Raw genomic sequence first — 14,704 nt, forward strand, 5'->3', positions numbered from 1 at the left:
TTGTCCATAGTCATATGTTGTTACTATTCTTTTGGTAGTTACCATAGAGATTAAAACGTATATTCCAGATTCATAAGAGTTCAGTGGCTAATTTTATTCTGCCCTTCTTTTAAGAGCCTCAGAAAATTTAAATATGTGTGCTCATACCCACTTCCACAAAGTTTTATCCATTGCATTGCCTACATTTTCTCTCTATGGTGTTGTCATTGATTCATCCCGTTATTATTCATTTAGATTATTCACACATGTCCATCTTATATTATCATCTTCTCTCTATAGCTGAACCCTAGTTATATATTCTTAGTTTTACTTTAGTATCTACTATGGTTAAAACGATCAATTTTTGTTTGTCACAATCCTATTTGGCAATTGGCTGTCCTATCTCTTGACTGGGAATGCTATATTTTCCTTTATTTCCGGAGTATGAGATATATAGTTCCCTATTTCCTACCCTGTGACTATTCCAACTACACATCAAATATGATGTGATAATATCAATATGAAAATCACATCTTCTCAAAGTGGTTAACCTGCCATTTCATGGATGAAGTGAAAGAAAAATTTTCAACATATTAAGTATATTCAAATTATAGCTACCCTAGCTAGATGATTATGTAGAATTTTTTTTTGCAATATGGTGATGGAATCCAGGCTTTTGCTTATGCTAGGCTGGTGCTCTTGTACCAAGTTCCATCCCCAGCTCTGCAGTATCACTCTTGACAGTACACTGACATCAAACCCTTATAATACACAAAAATGCAAAACTATTATTTAAATCCTAAAGGGTCAAGAAATAGTAAAGGTTTAGGAAAAGAGGCATGGGAGTGCATTACTTTGGCAAATGGGTAGAAGGTGATAGGGTCTTGAAAGCCATGTTGAAAGCTTGGCAGACTACTCCATATTATTTTGTTTTTCAGAACCTATATAATTAGGATCAAATGGCCTTTTCTATCACAAAGCTTGAAGGGTTAAACAAATATAATTTTTCTAAATTCCTTAGTATATATATGTATATATATATATTCTTTTTAGAGACATCATGTGTGTGTGCATGTGTGTGTGTGTGTGTGTGTGTGTGTGTGTGTGTTTATCTTGGGGTTAAGGGGGATTGAATTTAGAGTCTGGGTGCTGTCTCTGAGCTGTTTTGCTCAAGGCTAGCTTTCTGTCATTTGAACCACAGTTCAACTTCCAGCCTTTTGGTGGTTAATTGCAGATAAGAGTCTCATGGACTTCCTTGTCTAGGCTAGCTTCAAACTCTGATTCTCAGATCTTAGCCTCCTGAGTAGCTAGGGTCACAGATGTGAGCCACCCATGCTTGGCTTTAGAATATTTTTTTAAAGGAAAGAAACTTCTTGCTGAGTGTTGGTGGCTTACACCTTTAGCTCTAGCCATGTTTTTTGTTTTTGTTTTTAAAAATAAATTTTGTAACTATACTCTTTTTTTCGAATCTTTTCTTTCATTGAGTAATTGTTATTTTAAAATTAAAATAATTATCAATGTTTCCATTTAGCATTATTTTCTTGTGTTTTGAAAATACATAAAGAGAATTCTAGAAGATTAAAGCAATATATCATATTGCTATTAGTATTAAAATTGATTTGTGACAGGAAACATAGAAATGCATATAAACATTGAATTTAGATGAATTATTTTTTTCAAGCATGTAGGACTTTAACAATTATAAAATCCTTGGCTCAGCAATGGTGCTGCTGATGCCTATAATCCTACTTACTCAAGAAACTAAAATCTGGAGGATCAAGGTTTGAAGCCAGCCTTGGCAAATAAAGTTGGCTTAGACGCATCTCCAAAATAATCAAAGAAGAGCTCTGGAGGCATGGTTCAAGTGGTAGAGAACTTGCCTAGCAGAGCAAGAAGCCCTGAATTCAAATCCCACTGCTGCCAAAAAAATAATAGCCCACAATGTTTTGCTTGTTAAGTATCCTGGCATCTTGGGAATGGTAGATAAATGTTAACACAGAAACACTCTTAATAAACAGTCATTTTCTGAAGAGGTTTGAGTCAGCTAATTCTCAATCTTCAATGTGATATACAATACATGCTTTTGACACATTAAAAATTGAATCCATTATCGATCACACTTAGATGTTTTCATTTTTTAGATTCATACCCACTAGTGATCTTGCTCACTATTACTACAGGCAACCTTGCTTCTATCAGTAGAAGCATTAATAAAAGATGGATCCTAATAAGCCCAGATATCATTCAAGTTCTATTTACCTGTTGTCAGTTCTCAATTAAGCATATTTTCTGATTTCAAGAACATTGTCTCCCAGATGACATGTCGCAAAATGAAGAAGACTGAGTGTGTGGGGCTGGTGGGCATATTTTCCTTTTAATAGTAATTCTCTTTGTACAGCACAAATAATTTGCTGCTTCGCACACACAGTCTAATGATTCTGATTATGGATCAGGATGAACAATGGGAGAAGGTGGAAAGCTAATCATTGATAACCATATTATTTTTGATCTACTTATGCTATTGATTTCATTTACTTCCTTGTGTCCTTTGGTTGACAGTAAACAAAAGACACTGTTGATGGGCTAAGTGGATTTCCATGAGTAGAAAAAGTTGGGTTGACTGGCTGCTGTTGCTGCTTGCATGTAGGGGGAGCTCAGATGACCAGAGCTCCTCAAGCAGCCTTCTCCATCAACAGCATGGCCTAAGGACCCTGAGATGGTTGACCATCTGGTGGACTCTCATGCTCATCCAGACCTTGCCATGTTATGGACAGCAGCCAGTTTTACTTCCTCTTTACTTGTTCATGATTGGGAAGAATGAAGCAGCCAGATTTATCTGTGGGACTAAAGTTTTTTTCAGACTCCTCTTCCGTGTTACCTGTGAAGTAAGGGCACATGAATTAGTGGCTGGCATTCTGTGACACTTTTCCAGAGCTAACTTTCACCATGATAGATTTTAATATTTTAGCATATAAGCAGAGTTATTTTATTAAATCCTGTGTGACTTCAAGGAGAAGACTGTAGGAGGTGGCTCATGCCTGTAATCCTAGCTACTCAGGAGGCTGAGATCTGAGGATCTCGGTTCAAAGCCAGCCCAAGCAGGAATGTCCTGAGACTCTGATCTCCAATTAACCACCAGAAAACCAGAAGTAGCAGAAGTAGCACTGTGACCCAAGGGGTAGAGCGCTAGCCTTAAACTGAAGAGCTTAGGGACAGTGCCCAGGCCCAGAGTGCAAGACATACAACCACCACCACCACCACCAACACCAAAAAGTAGGAGGTAGGGCTGCTGAAGAGTTGCTCAAATGGCTTAGCCATTCTGGAGGACAACGAAATAATCTGGAAAGGACGGATTCAAAACAAAACAAGAGGACACTGTTTAGCTAATTAAGGATGAGTATTGCATTCATAACACTGGGGTCTTCTGAATGGTAGGAAAATAAAACCAGTTGGTGATCCCACAAATGAGAAATGAATTGAATTATTCTGGGAAGAAATAAACATAGAAGTTTAAATTCAGGGCCTAGGAAGGTGGCTCAGTGGTAGAGTGCTTGCCTTGCATGCATGAGGCCCCAGATTCGATTCCTCAGCACCACATGAACAGAAAAAAACAGAAGTGGCACTGTGGCTCAAATGGTAGAGCATTAGCCTTGAGCTGAAGAGCTGGGGGACAGCGACCAGACCCAGAGTTCAAGGTCCACGACTGACAAAAACAAAAACAAAAAATGTTTAAATTCATTTAGTTAAAAAAATTGGATTGCTGGGTGTTAGTGACTCATGCCTGTAATCCTGGTTAATCAGGAACCTGGATCTGAGAATCCCAGTTCAAACCCAGCCCAGGCAGACAAAACTGAGAGACTCTTTTCTCCAACTACAAAAAAATCTAAAGGTGGACATGTGACTCAAGTGGTAGAGTAGCAACCTTGAACAGAAAAGCTAAGGAAGAGGCCCTGAGTTCAAGCTGGATTATAGTCAATAATAATAATAATAATAATAATAATAATAATAATAATAATAATAATAATAATAATATAATTGGGTCAAGAAATAGCTAATTTTTTTCAGTTTTGTTCAACCAGCATTTTACTACAGGTACCATCTGCATGTATGTATGGAAATGTATCAGGGCTTGGTTGTATGTGACTTTGCAACACGTATCTATTACTTTTATAGTCTGAGGAAAAGAAGTGAGGAATAAAAGGGAGGAGGAAATGTAATGTAACACTAAAGCTTCAAAGGTCCAGATTCAGTCACCTGGTAGCCCTTCAGGTTTTGATCCCACAGAGAAAGGGGAGGAGGCTCCGTTCTCTCAATCAGCACACCAAGCCCTAACTACACATTTCAATTTTATTATTTTGTTCGACATTTTTTTTTCAGTGTTTCAGTTGTCAGTTTCTTCTAAATGTTGGTGTTAAAAAGAGAATAAGTGAGATGAAGTTTGTACCGGATTTTACATTTTAGTAGAAAAAAAATGACTTCTGAAGAAAAGATGTCATGGAATATGTTGTCAGAAAACAACAACAACAATGATTTTATGGCACAATGGCAGCTGGAGATCAGAGATTTGAAGGAACCTAAAGCTGGGTGAGGGTATGATGACAGGGAGGAAGGGATTTGTCAGTGTTCATGATCTAAACATTCTCAGGCTATTCTTTGTTGGAGAGTCTCAGCAGCTCTAATATCCCTGAATTATATACTATTATATTTTAAGATTCTGGCTGTAAAGTCAAACTTGTCATTTTTGTTGTTGCTTTTTGTTTCTATTTGTGCCCATCCTGGGGCTTGAACTCAGGGTCGGGATGCTGTCCCTGAACTTTTTAGGTCAAGGCTAGTGCTCGACCACTTGAGCCACAATTCCACTTTTGATTTACTGGACATAAGAGTGTCATGGACTTTTCTGCTTGAGCTGGTTTTGAATTGCGATCCTCAGATCTCTGTCTCCTAAGTAGCCAGCATGAGCTACCAGTACCTGGCCAACTCGTAGGTTTTAAGCCCTGCTCTATGACAAATCTACAAAAGGTGGCAGAGATTATGTCAAACAATATATACCAAATGCAAAGTATTGGCCTATGCACATGAATTTGATGATAAATATTAGCCATTGTCATTGACAATATTACTGAGCTATAATGTTTCACCTAAAATAAAACTGAGAATTCCCCTGTCACTACATATCCATCAGAGAAACTATGGAGCATGCTAGCACAAACACCATCTTTCCCTTAAGTTTTCTTTTTCTTTTTTTTTTCGGTTGGCCATGGGCCTGAACCAGAACTGGGCCTAGGCGCTGTCCCTCAGCTCTTCAGCTCAAGGCTAATGCTCTATCACTTGAATCACAGCACTTCCAGCTTTTTCTGCTTATGTGGTACTGAGGAATCTACCCCAGGGCCTCATGCATGCAAGTACTCTACCTACCACTGAGCCACCTTCCCAGCCTCTCCATTAAGTTTTCTATGATTAGATATTCTACAATTTGGAAAATTGGTTACAGTTCACAGAGATCACATGCGTCCTGCTTTCGTCTCACATTTTAACTTTCTGAAAAGGAAATAGAAACCCATCTCTAATTTATATTTTCTGATTTGATAATTTGTTGTTTATTTCTTAAAAAATTTGTACCTCATTTTAAGAAGTTAATATTGGAATAAGCATCTCCATATTTTACCCTAAGTTTCATGCACATTCTAGTAGCCAGCTTTACTCTAGTAACTAGTCAAAACAGATTAAGACAACTGTCCTTAACCTCTGCTTACAGGACGACTTTTTTCCCCATGGATTTAGGAATGGAGTACTGTTAGCACAAGCACATTTATGGGATCTCATAGTTGTTAATTTCACTAAAGTGAAATCTTTGTTCCCAAACTTTCTGAGATTATTTTATGCTTGGAGCATGAAATAACCATTATGAAAATAGGCATATGATGTATATTTGTCTCCTAATGCTAGAACTGGGTTTGAATTTAGAGCCTCAAGCTTGTTTGGCTCTCTTGCTCATCACTGGCACTCTATCACTTGTGTCATAATTTTAGGCAGCCAGGCTTTTTGCTGCCTAATTGGAGATTGAGTCTAGTAGAATTTTATTGTTCGTACTGACTTCGAACTGTGATTTTCCAGGTCTCAGCTTCCTGAATAGCTAGCATTAAAGGTATGAGCCTCAGGCACCAAGCTGATATTTATTTACAGTTTGGATTTTAGTAAATATTTTATCCATTAGGCTGTTTGAGTTCCTAAAATCTTAGACAGCCAGCACAGTGCTGGTTTAATCTATTATACTTTCCAAGTTCTATTATCCTCTTTTAAGTGAGCGATTTTCTGAAGATAGAGTTCAAGCCCCAGTACCAGCATGAGAGAGAGAGTGAATATAGCACTGATGAAAGCAAAAGATATATTAAAAAATCCTTTGCATCTAAACAAGTAAGTTTTCATTCTTGATGATCTCTTATGAATTATAGTAAAGTCAATTGCTTATCTGAGTGTAGATTAGTCATTATGCAGATAACCACTACTACTAATTTTTAATTTTCTTTTTTTAATTTTAATTTTTTATTTTTTATTGTAAAAATACTGTACAGAGGAGTTACAATTAAATGGGCAAGATAACAAGTACATTTCTTTTTCTTTTTTTGGGGGGGAGGGTCTGGTCGTGGGGCCTGAACTCTGGGCCTGGACGCTGTCCCTCAGCTCTTCAGCTCAAGGCTAGCGCTCTACCACTTGAGCCACAGCGCCACTTCCGGCTTTTTTCTTATGTGGTGCTGAGGAATCGAACCCAGGGTCTCGAGCATGCAAGGCAAGTGCTCTACCACTGAGCCACCTTCCCAGCCCCAAACAAGTATATTTCTTATCAAGCATTGTTGCCTCCTCTTTGTTTCCCCTTCCCATCCCTTCCCATACTCCCCCCACCTCCCCCACTACCTGATCCTCCCCCCCCCACCAAAGTTGTAAAGTTCATTTTTTGACATAACGACTTGTACATCTCATTGTTGCAATGGGCCCACCTGTATCCCTACTTAAATGATTTGTTTTTGCCCTTCCCCTCCACAAATTATACCAACATCAAATACAGTGAAAGCAGGGGTTATACCATGGGGGAGGGACATACAAAGCAACAAAGAAATAATCTTATAATTATGTTAGAAACAATTGCATGAAAGAAAAAAATATTTGAATACTTATCTTGGGGTTCATTCCCCTGACATCAACTTATCTGACCTTTTATGCTTGACTCAGACATATACTACTTATTGCAAATAAAACTATGGGACTATGTTTCTTTGGGCCTGGCTTATTTCACTTAATATAATTTTTTTCCAAGTCTTTCCATTTCCTAACAAATGGGGCAATGTCATGCTTTCTGATGGAGGCATAGAATTCCATTGTGTATATATACCACATTTTCTTGATCCATTCATCTACTGAGAGGCATCTGGGTTGGTTCCATATCTTAGCTATGGTAAATAATGCTGCAATAAACATAGTTGGGCTGGTAGCTTTAGTGTGGTCTTGTTTGTGATCATTTGGGTCAATGCCCAAAAGTGGGATTGCTGGGTCATAGGGGAGCTCTATGTGGAGTCCTTTGAGGAACCTCCAATAGTGCTGGTCATGTGACCAGGCCCTTCCCATGCTAAGCTAGCTAGTCTTCTACCCTGGAGCTACATCTCTAACCCTTCATGGCTAATTTGTGTGTGTGTGTGTGTGTGTGTGTGTGTGTGTGTGTGTGTTGTGTGTGTGTGTGTCCTGGCAGTAGAACTCAGGGTCTAAGGGCTGTCCTTAGCTTTTTTGCCCAAAGATAGAACTCTACCACTTGGGCCAAAGTTCCACTTCTGGATTATTATTATAATTGAGGATGTGCTTCATGCATGTTCCTGTCTTCAGTCCTCAATCTTCAGATCTCAGCCTCCTGAGGAGCTAAAATTATAGGTATGAGCCACTTGTTCCTAGCTCAAGGATAAATGTTAATTTCTCATTGTCTTCTATTTGTTGCTTAAGACATATTTGGTCACATTCTTCTTGTCAATATATTCTTAGAAATGTAATGTAAGTATATTTAATATTAAATGAGAAAATTTAAAGAAGAATGTATAAAACATATGAATTATAAAGCCTAATAATTCAATTTTTGATTAGCACTTAGTTTGGGATAATGCATTACATCCATTTTTCAAAACAATTAAAAGTAAACAATATTTTTATTGAAAAGTTTGGTATTGCTAAAATATTTTACTTGAACAATTTGCATGTTTGTCTCAAGAGAATCATTTGTACATTTATTACATGTGCAAATCAACAAAATTATGGTGAAATGTTTCAGGTTAAATGAATAAAATAGCTTTTAAAAATTGTTGTGCTGTTATCATTGCATTTGTTATTTATCATTGAATTAGATGCAGGCAATAAGAACCAATTTCCTCTTGGTGATTAATCTGATTTCACAGGAAGGAGGCTTATAAGAATTACCATACTCTCAATTTTCCTCTTGATGTTGACCTATTTTAATGACTACTTAAAGGAGCACATGTTAAATCCCACCCATGTGAACTTCTGGCATGAGTAAAGGATTGGGAGGGGTTTGGGCTGGTTACTAGAGTAAGCATGAAATTTGGAGCAAAAGATCTCAGCTTGTCTTTTAGTTAGTCTGCAACCTTTTGCAAGCCCTTGCTTTAGGAGCAATCATTTTCTTTCAAGCTCTAAAATGGATCTTAAAATTTCTTTGTACTTACTGTGAAATTAAGAGAATCATTTTATAAAAACACTTTGTAAAGTATTAAGCATTGAGTTAATATTCTTTTTCATACATGGAATTGTTTTTAATTGCAAAAAGATCTTTCAAGTGTTCAAAATAGCACAAAACAACATCCCATTATGGTAATATTGAGTCCCTGGGATTACTCTGCAGAAGAGGAGCAAGTGGTACTGTCTGCAGAAAGGAGAAATCCAAGGGTGCGTGGGAGAAAGGATGATGGGGTGGGGGGAAAAACAATGGAACCAGACAAGTGGACTCTGAGGTGATCTCCACATAGAAAAATACACTATACTACAATACAGCAAACCAGAAGCCCAGAATGAGGGTCAAAGGTTGGGGGTTGGGTTGCTAATCCTCCTCTCCCCTGCCAAATCTCCAGAGATGGCAAGACTGAAAAGATGGTGAGGCTATTCAGTGCAAATCCTTCTGTGGCATGCCTGCCACCGTTATTTACTGCATAAAGCGTGGGTTTGGAGCAGACAAATACAGACCCTAAACCTGGGTCTGACTCCTAGAGGAAGATCCCCCCAGCCTGGGGACAATGCTGTAAAATCCAGAGCTGGTGGTGAGTATTGTCAGCCCAATCCTCAGGGTGGCACCACACACTTCCTGTCCTTGGACTACCTGTAGGGAGGCCCAGTTCCTATCCCTTCCCTAGCCTGCCCCCTTCTTTGGCTGCAGTAGTTCAGGGTTCGTCTCTGAAATAGTTATGCTGAGGAAGATGGGCTTCTTTCTGCAGCCAAAGCCTCTAGGTGTGAAAGGCTCTCACTCGGTACATGGAAAAATTGTCTGCTGGTCAGAAGCTACGGAGGTCACAGCTCCATGTTGGAGGATGCGCAGTTACCTTCCAAAAGTGTTGCGCCTAGTTTCTAGATCAACTCAGCCACATGATGTCATGAAGCAATAGGAAAGCTTCATTCACTCAGAACTCCAGGTTCTATCTGGTTTTCTCCCTCTCTATCCAGTAAATTTATGATTTTCTTCTTGCCAAGCTAACTTACCAACATCTGCAATAGTCCTAAAATTATGAACTGGGATAATATAATTCTAGGTTTGTAAGACAAGAGCAGAGTGGCAGATGATGGAGTGAGATTCCACTCTGGAACCAGCACTATTAACTTACCTTGTCAGTTTGAACATGCCCTTTCTTCTTTACTTCTCCTGTCTCCTTTTGTGATTCTGAACCAATCAGTGGAAGGAACCTTAGACTAGTGGGGCTTGGGACCTAAAAGCCATAAACAGAGCGAGTTACACATACAGAAAGTGCTTATATCCATCAACTGAATTCAGGAGGAATATCCATTTGCTCCAAATGGAGCTTCTTTCTTGCTATCGGGGTGAAGGTGGGGCTAGATCCTGCTGTGTAACCCCAGCTGCTCTTGCCTCAGCCTTCCAAGTGCTGGGATTATAGGACCACACTACCTCACTGTTAAATCTTTCTACTTCACACATTGATATAAACATTCAAGATCTATGTTGAAATCGGTCTTAATATTTAGTGTGTGCTTTATTTTTTTCTTGAGTTCATTCATTCAATTTTTATCTTTGAGTTTTAAAGTTGAAGTATAAAAATCATCTTTAAGTAACTGGATGAGGGGTTCCAATTAAACATGTCAGTTTATCAGTATAATGCATTTTGATCAAGGTCACCTTTTTCATTGTTCTTCCCCCCATCTGTCCCACATTAGACTTTTATTACAAGTCTTTTTGTGGCTAGATTTGGAGATAGGGGTTACTAGTGAATCAGGGGTGGGATGAGTCCTAAGCAGCGGCACATGCCCAATAACAGAGGTCATGGGCTGACCATTGCTGCTTAAGGGATGGTAAATGATGTGCCGTGGCTGGAGTGTAGGGAGAGCAAGAGAAGAATGTGGAAGCAAATGGTGTCACAGTTCTGGCAGAGGCCAGGTCATAAGAGCTTTGGTTTTTTTTTTTTTTTTTTTTGTCAGTCGTGGGGCCTGAACTCTGGGCTGGGCGCTGTCCTTCAGCTCTTCAGCTCAAGGCTAGCCTCTACCACTTGAGCCACAGCTCCACTTCCGGCTTTTTCTGCTTATGTGGTGCTGAGGAATCGAACCCAGGGCCTCATGCATGCACTCTACCACTGAGCCACCTTCCTAGCCCCAGGTCATAAGAGCTTTGTATGCCAGGTGAAGACATTTGGATTTTATTTAGCAGATAATGAAAAACCACCAGGATAATAGCTACCATGTTGACTGTATGTAATGGCAGAGACAAGAGATCCAAAGCATTGGCATACAAAACTCATGGACCCCGATCACCTCTCGTTTATCACAGGTATCAGTGAGCTTGGTGATATGATTTTCCCTAATTTGCTTATAAGCACAGGATGGTCAGGAATAAGAAGCTAGAGTTTTGATTATTCTGTTACTAGGTTTCTAGTCTTAAAAACCTCTGACTTACCCTATATATAGGAAGAGAACCAAAAACAATCCCCGCCTCTCTGTTTTCAGTCATGAAACCCTCCAAGGCACACCTGTGAATCTGCAAAACAAAGCATCTCATAAATGGCAAAATAGCATTAATGGCATTCAGGTCTTGACTTCCTCACTTCTTAGCTTCATGACCTTAGGTAAGTTCTTTCCCTGAAGTCTATGATGAGATCCAATGAGATCATATAAGAAGATCACACTAAGGTGCTGTAAAGATTTTTATACCATTATATCATTACCAGTAACAGTATGTCAAAAGGAAATGAAGAGAAAAGAAACATATAGATTAATAACACATTGAGAATGAAAAGGAAAGCAAAAACAGAATTGCTTATCAAGATCAGATATCCTGGGTCAAACACCTTTCAACTCAACTTTATCAGGGAAGCTATTTTTAATCTTATCAGGTAGCTGAGGTGTGAAGATAGCAAGCCTTGGGATGTTAGGGATATTCAATTGTTTAAAAAAAGATATGAGACTTACTAAAAGTATCCCCAATTTTATGTAATATTCCACTTCTGATTTTAAAATACAACTTCTTGAGTGTTACAATTGAATAACACTATTTATTTCTAGGATGTACCATTTCAATCCTATTCCACAAAATAGATATTCTCCTATAACACATTATGTATAGATGTTTGTGCAAATGATATTCTTTTTTTAAAATTTTATTTTATTTTATTTGTGAACATACTGTACAGAGGGGTTACAACTACATGGGCAGGATAATGCATACATTTCTTACCAAGCATTGCAGCCTCCTCCTTTGTTTACCCTTTCACATCCCTTCCCAGCCTCCCCCTTCCTCCCCCCCCGCCCGTCCTCATCCCCCCCCCCCCCCCCCCGCACCGACGTTGTAAAGCTCATTTTCGACATGACAACTTGTACTTCTCATTGTTGCAACAGGTCCACCTGTATCTATAAACTGTATCCTTAAACGACTTGTTTTTCCCCATCTCCTCCCCAAGTTATACTGACATCAAATATAGTGAAAGCAGGGGTTATACTGTGGGGGAGGGGCAAATGATATTCTTTTAGTCATGGATGTGAGACAAACATGAACATAGAAACAATTCTGATTTGATGGAGAACATGCTAAGTGAAGATAGTATGACCTGTGAAGAGACACATAGGAAAGTATGGGGTCTTTGGGAAAAAAAAATACAACTAATCAATAATTATTGAGGATGTAAAATACCCCTGGCATATATTTTCTCGACCTCTCTCCACAGCTCTTAACAGGGATACTCATATAAATAAAGTTATAGAATATTTGAAATGACACCAAAGTCCATTAGACTCCACAAGTGGCTTCTCTTCCTGCCAACCTGCCTCTGGGGAAAAGAAGTATGTAGGTTCCATTTGGGCAGAAAGGGAGGATGTGCAATAATTTTGTTTTGTTGGTAAAGTATTAAATATCTATTATACATGCAGAAGATACTGTAAAAGAGGATGACTATGATGTATGTTCAGGGAGCACTGGCATGCAAATCTGACCACCTCAATTCCTAAGTCCTTAGAGGGTTGGCTCTGGTCATACTCCTGTTCTTTGGCCTTGCATGCCTTTATGGTAATCCTGAACTTTGTGTTGCATGTATTTATTTATTGGTTGGTTGGTTGGTCATGGGGCTTGAACTCTGGGCATGGGCGGCTCATATTCATTTGTATAGGTGAGCGTTAGCAGGTTCATTCACTTTTTTAAATTTGTTTTACTATAAAGGTGATGTACTGAAGGGTTGCAGTTACATAAGTCAGGCAATGAGTACAATTATTTTTCAACAGTGTCACTCCCTTGGTTCATTCACTTTTACTGCTCCCTGGCAGTCCAACTGAGGAGTATGCTAGAATTTATTAGTGAGATAAAAGCAGCACTTCCCTGAGCTTTCTTATACCTATTTCCTAAGCACATGTTCAGGACTTTCCCAGGGAATATATTTACAGGGGAGCCTATTCTTCATCAGATAATCTCACATAATGTTTAAATTATGTCATGGGCACACCATTCTTCTTTCCATTCTCCTCCTCCTTCTCCTTTCTCCTCCTTCTCCTTCTCTTTTTGCTCCCTTCTCCTCCCTCTCTCCATCTCCCTTCCTTCTCCCTTTCTCTCACTCCCTCCCCCTTCCCCTCTCCACCTTTCTCCTTCTTCCTTCCTTCCTCCTCTTTCTCCTCCACCTCCTCTTTCTCTCCTGTTTCCTCCTCTTCTTTCTCTTCCTTTTCTTCCTCTTCTCTTCTTCCTCCTCTTCTTCCTCCTCCACTCCCCTCCCCCATCTCCTAACCCCCTCCTACTTCTTCTGTATTGGGGATTGAACTCAGAGCCTTGTACTTGCTAGGCAGGAGCTCAATAGCTTGAGCCATGTCTCAGCCCCTTTCTTCATTATTTTCAAGGGAGGTTCCTGTCAGCTTTTTGACCCACAAAACTATAAGTATTGTATTATTTATGTCACCAAATTGATGGTGATTTATAACAGAGGATATAAAAATGCAATATTTCTGCATATATTTGAATTTAGGAAGGTAAAAATAAAAGGCAAGATATGTACTTCTTTTGTTTGCTTTGTTGTTTGTTCTGTTTTGTTTTGATTAGCTACCTTGGGAGAAGAAAGAGACTTGAAATATTTAAAATCATGTTCCACTTCAAAGGCCTTGGGAGGTGCACGTCTAAAGAGCAGAGACATTGAGCTCATGTTTTTCCATCTGCATGTAAACATAGAAGAAAACTGTAAGTAAATACCAATACATCTTTTATCTTCTGCCAACAAAACTAATACACATTATGTCCTTATCTGGTCCTTGAATTCCTTAGTCCTCATGGCACGAGTCCTAGCGATGCTCTCTAATTATTATTCCATTTTGCTTTGCAGACTTTTAAGGAATTCACAGCAATTTCTACCTGCCTGATCATCTCTTGAAAATTCACCACCCATTACTGAGGGGGAAAAAACTGTAATTCGGACAGCAAAAACTTTCTATATGTACAATGTTTGATTTTTACATGACCTGGGAAGCTTCCTTTATAATTGGAAAGTTAAGTACATATTCAGAAAGTCAAATGTAAGCATTAAAAGCATTTTTAAAAGACAATAGAGAATATGTCCTGAGATGAAGTCCTTCTATAGCACAAGGCCTATTTTGCTATAAGAGAAGTAAAAATATTTAGTAATAACCATGTAAAAACATATCTATCAACTAGCTATCCCAGATACAACATTCCTTTTCATGCCTACATGTCTGACATTTGCAGTAGTTCTTCTGCTTATGATGTTCAATAGTCATCTTCCTCCCCCAAATATGAGTATCTAATGGCTATTGGCACTGATCTAAGAGGTAGGATGACAAATGTAAAGGACAAGATCCAAGTCTTCATAAGACTCAGAGTGAACAGAAACTCACATTCACACATCAGAATACATTGTCATATATATTGAGACACATGGATGTTTCGAGCCAAATGGTTACCAAAAAGACAAGGCTGATCATCTTGGTCAGTCATCATCTCCAGTAATTCCACGGGAGCCTCTGAAGTCACTTAGAA

General features: G+C 38.8%; 1 protein-coding gene across 4 annotated transcripts in view; it reads right to left on the minus strand.

Annotated features, from left to right (window-relative positions):
- Positions 1-2,337: 2,337 nt before the first annotated feature.
- Positions 2,338-14,704, minus strand: part of Wdr64 (WD repeat domain 64) — a 120,237-nt gene continuing 107,870 nt past the window's right edge. For all 4 annotated transcript variants that reach the window (XM_070034257.1, XM_070034258.1, XM_070034259.1 and 1 more), the window contains 4 exons: positions 13,761-13,866; positions 11,141-11,221; positions 9,843-9,944; positions 2,338-2,857 (listed from right to left, as the gene is read on the minus strand). In XM_070034257.1, the coding sequence (XP_069890358.1) occupies positions 2,774-2,857; positions 9,843-9,944; positions 11,141-11,221; positions 13,761-13,866 (373 nt within the window). In that variant the 3' untranslated portion in view covers positions 2,338-2,773. The remainder of the gene's footprint in view (positions 2,858-9,842; positions 9,945-11,140; positions 11,222-13,760; positions 13,867-14,704) is intronic.

Source organism: Dipodomys merriami, unplaced genomic scaffold, assembly GCF_024711535.1.
Source record: "Dipodomys merriami isolate MVZ:Mamm:240054 unplaced genomic scaffold, mDipMer1.0.p SCAF_24, whole genome shotgun sequence".
Taxonomy (NCBI): domain Eukaryota; kingdom Metazoa; phylum Chordata; class Mammalia; order Rodentia; family Heteromyidae; genus Dipodomys; species Dipodomys merriami.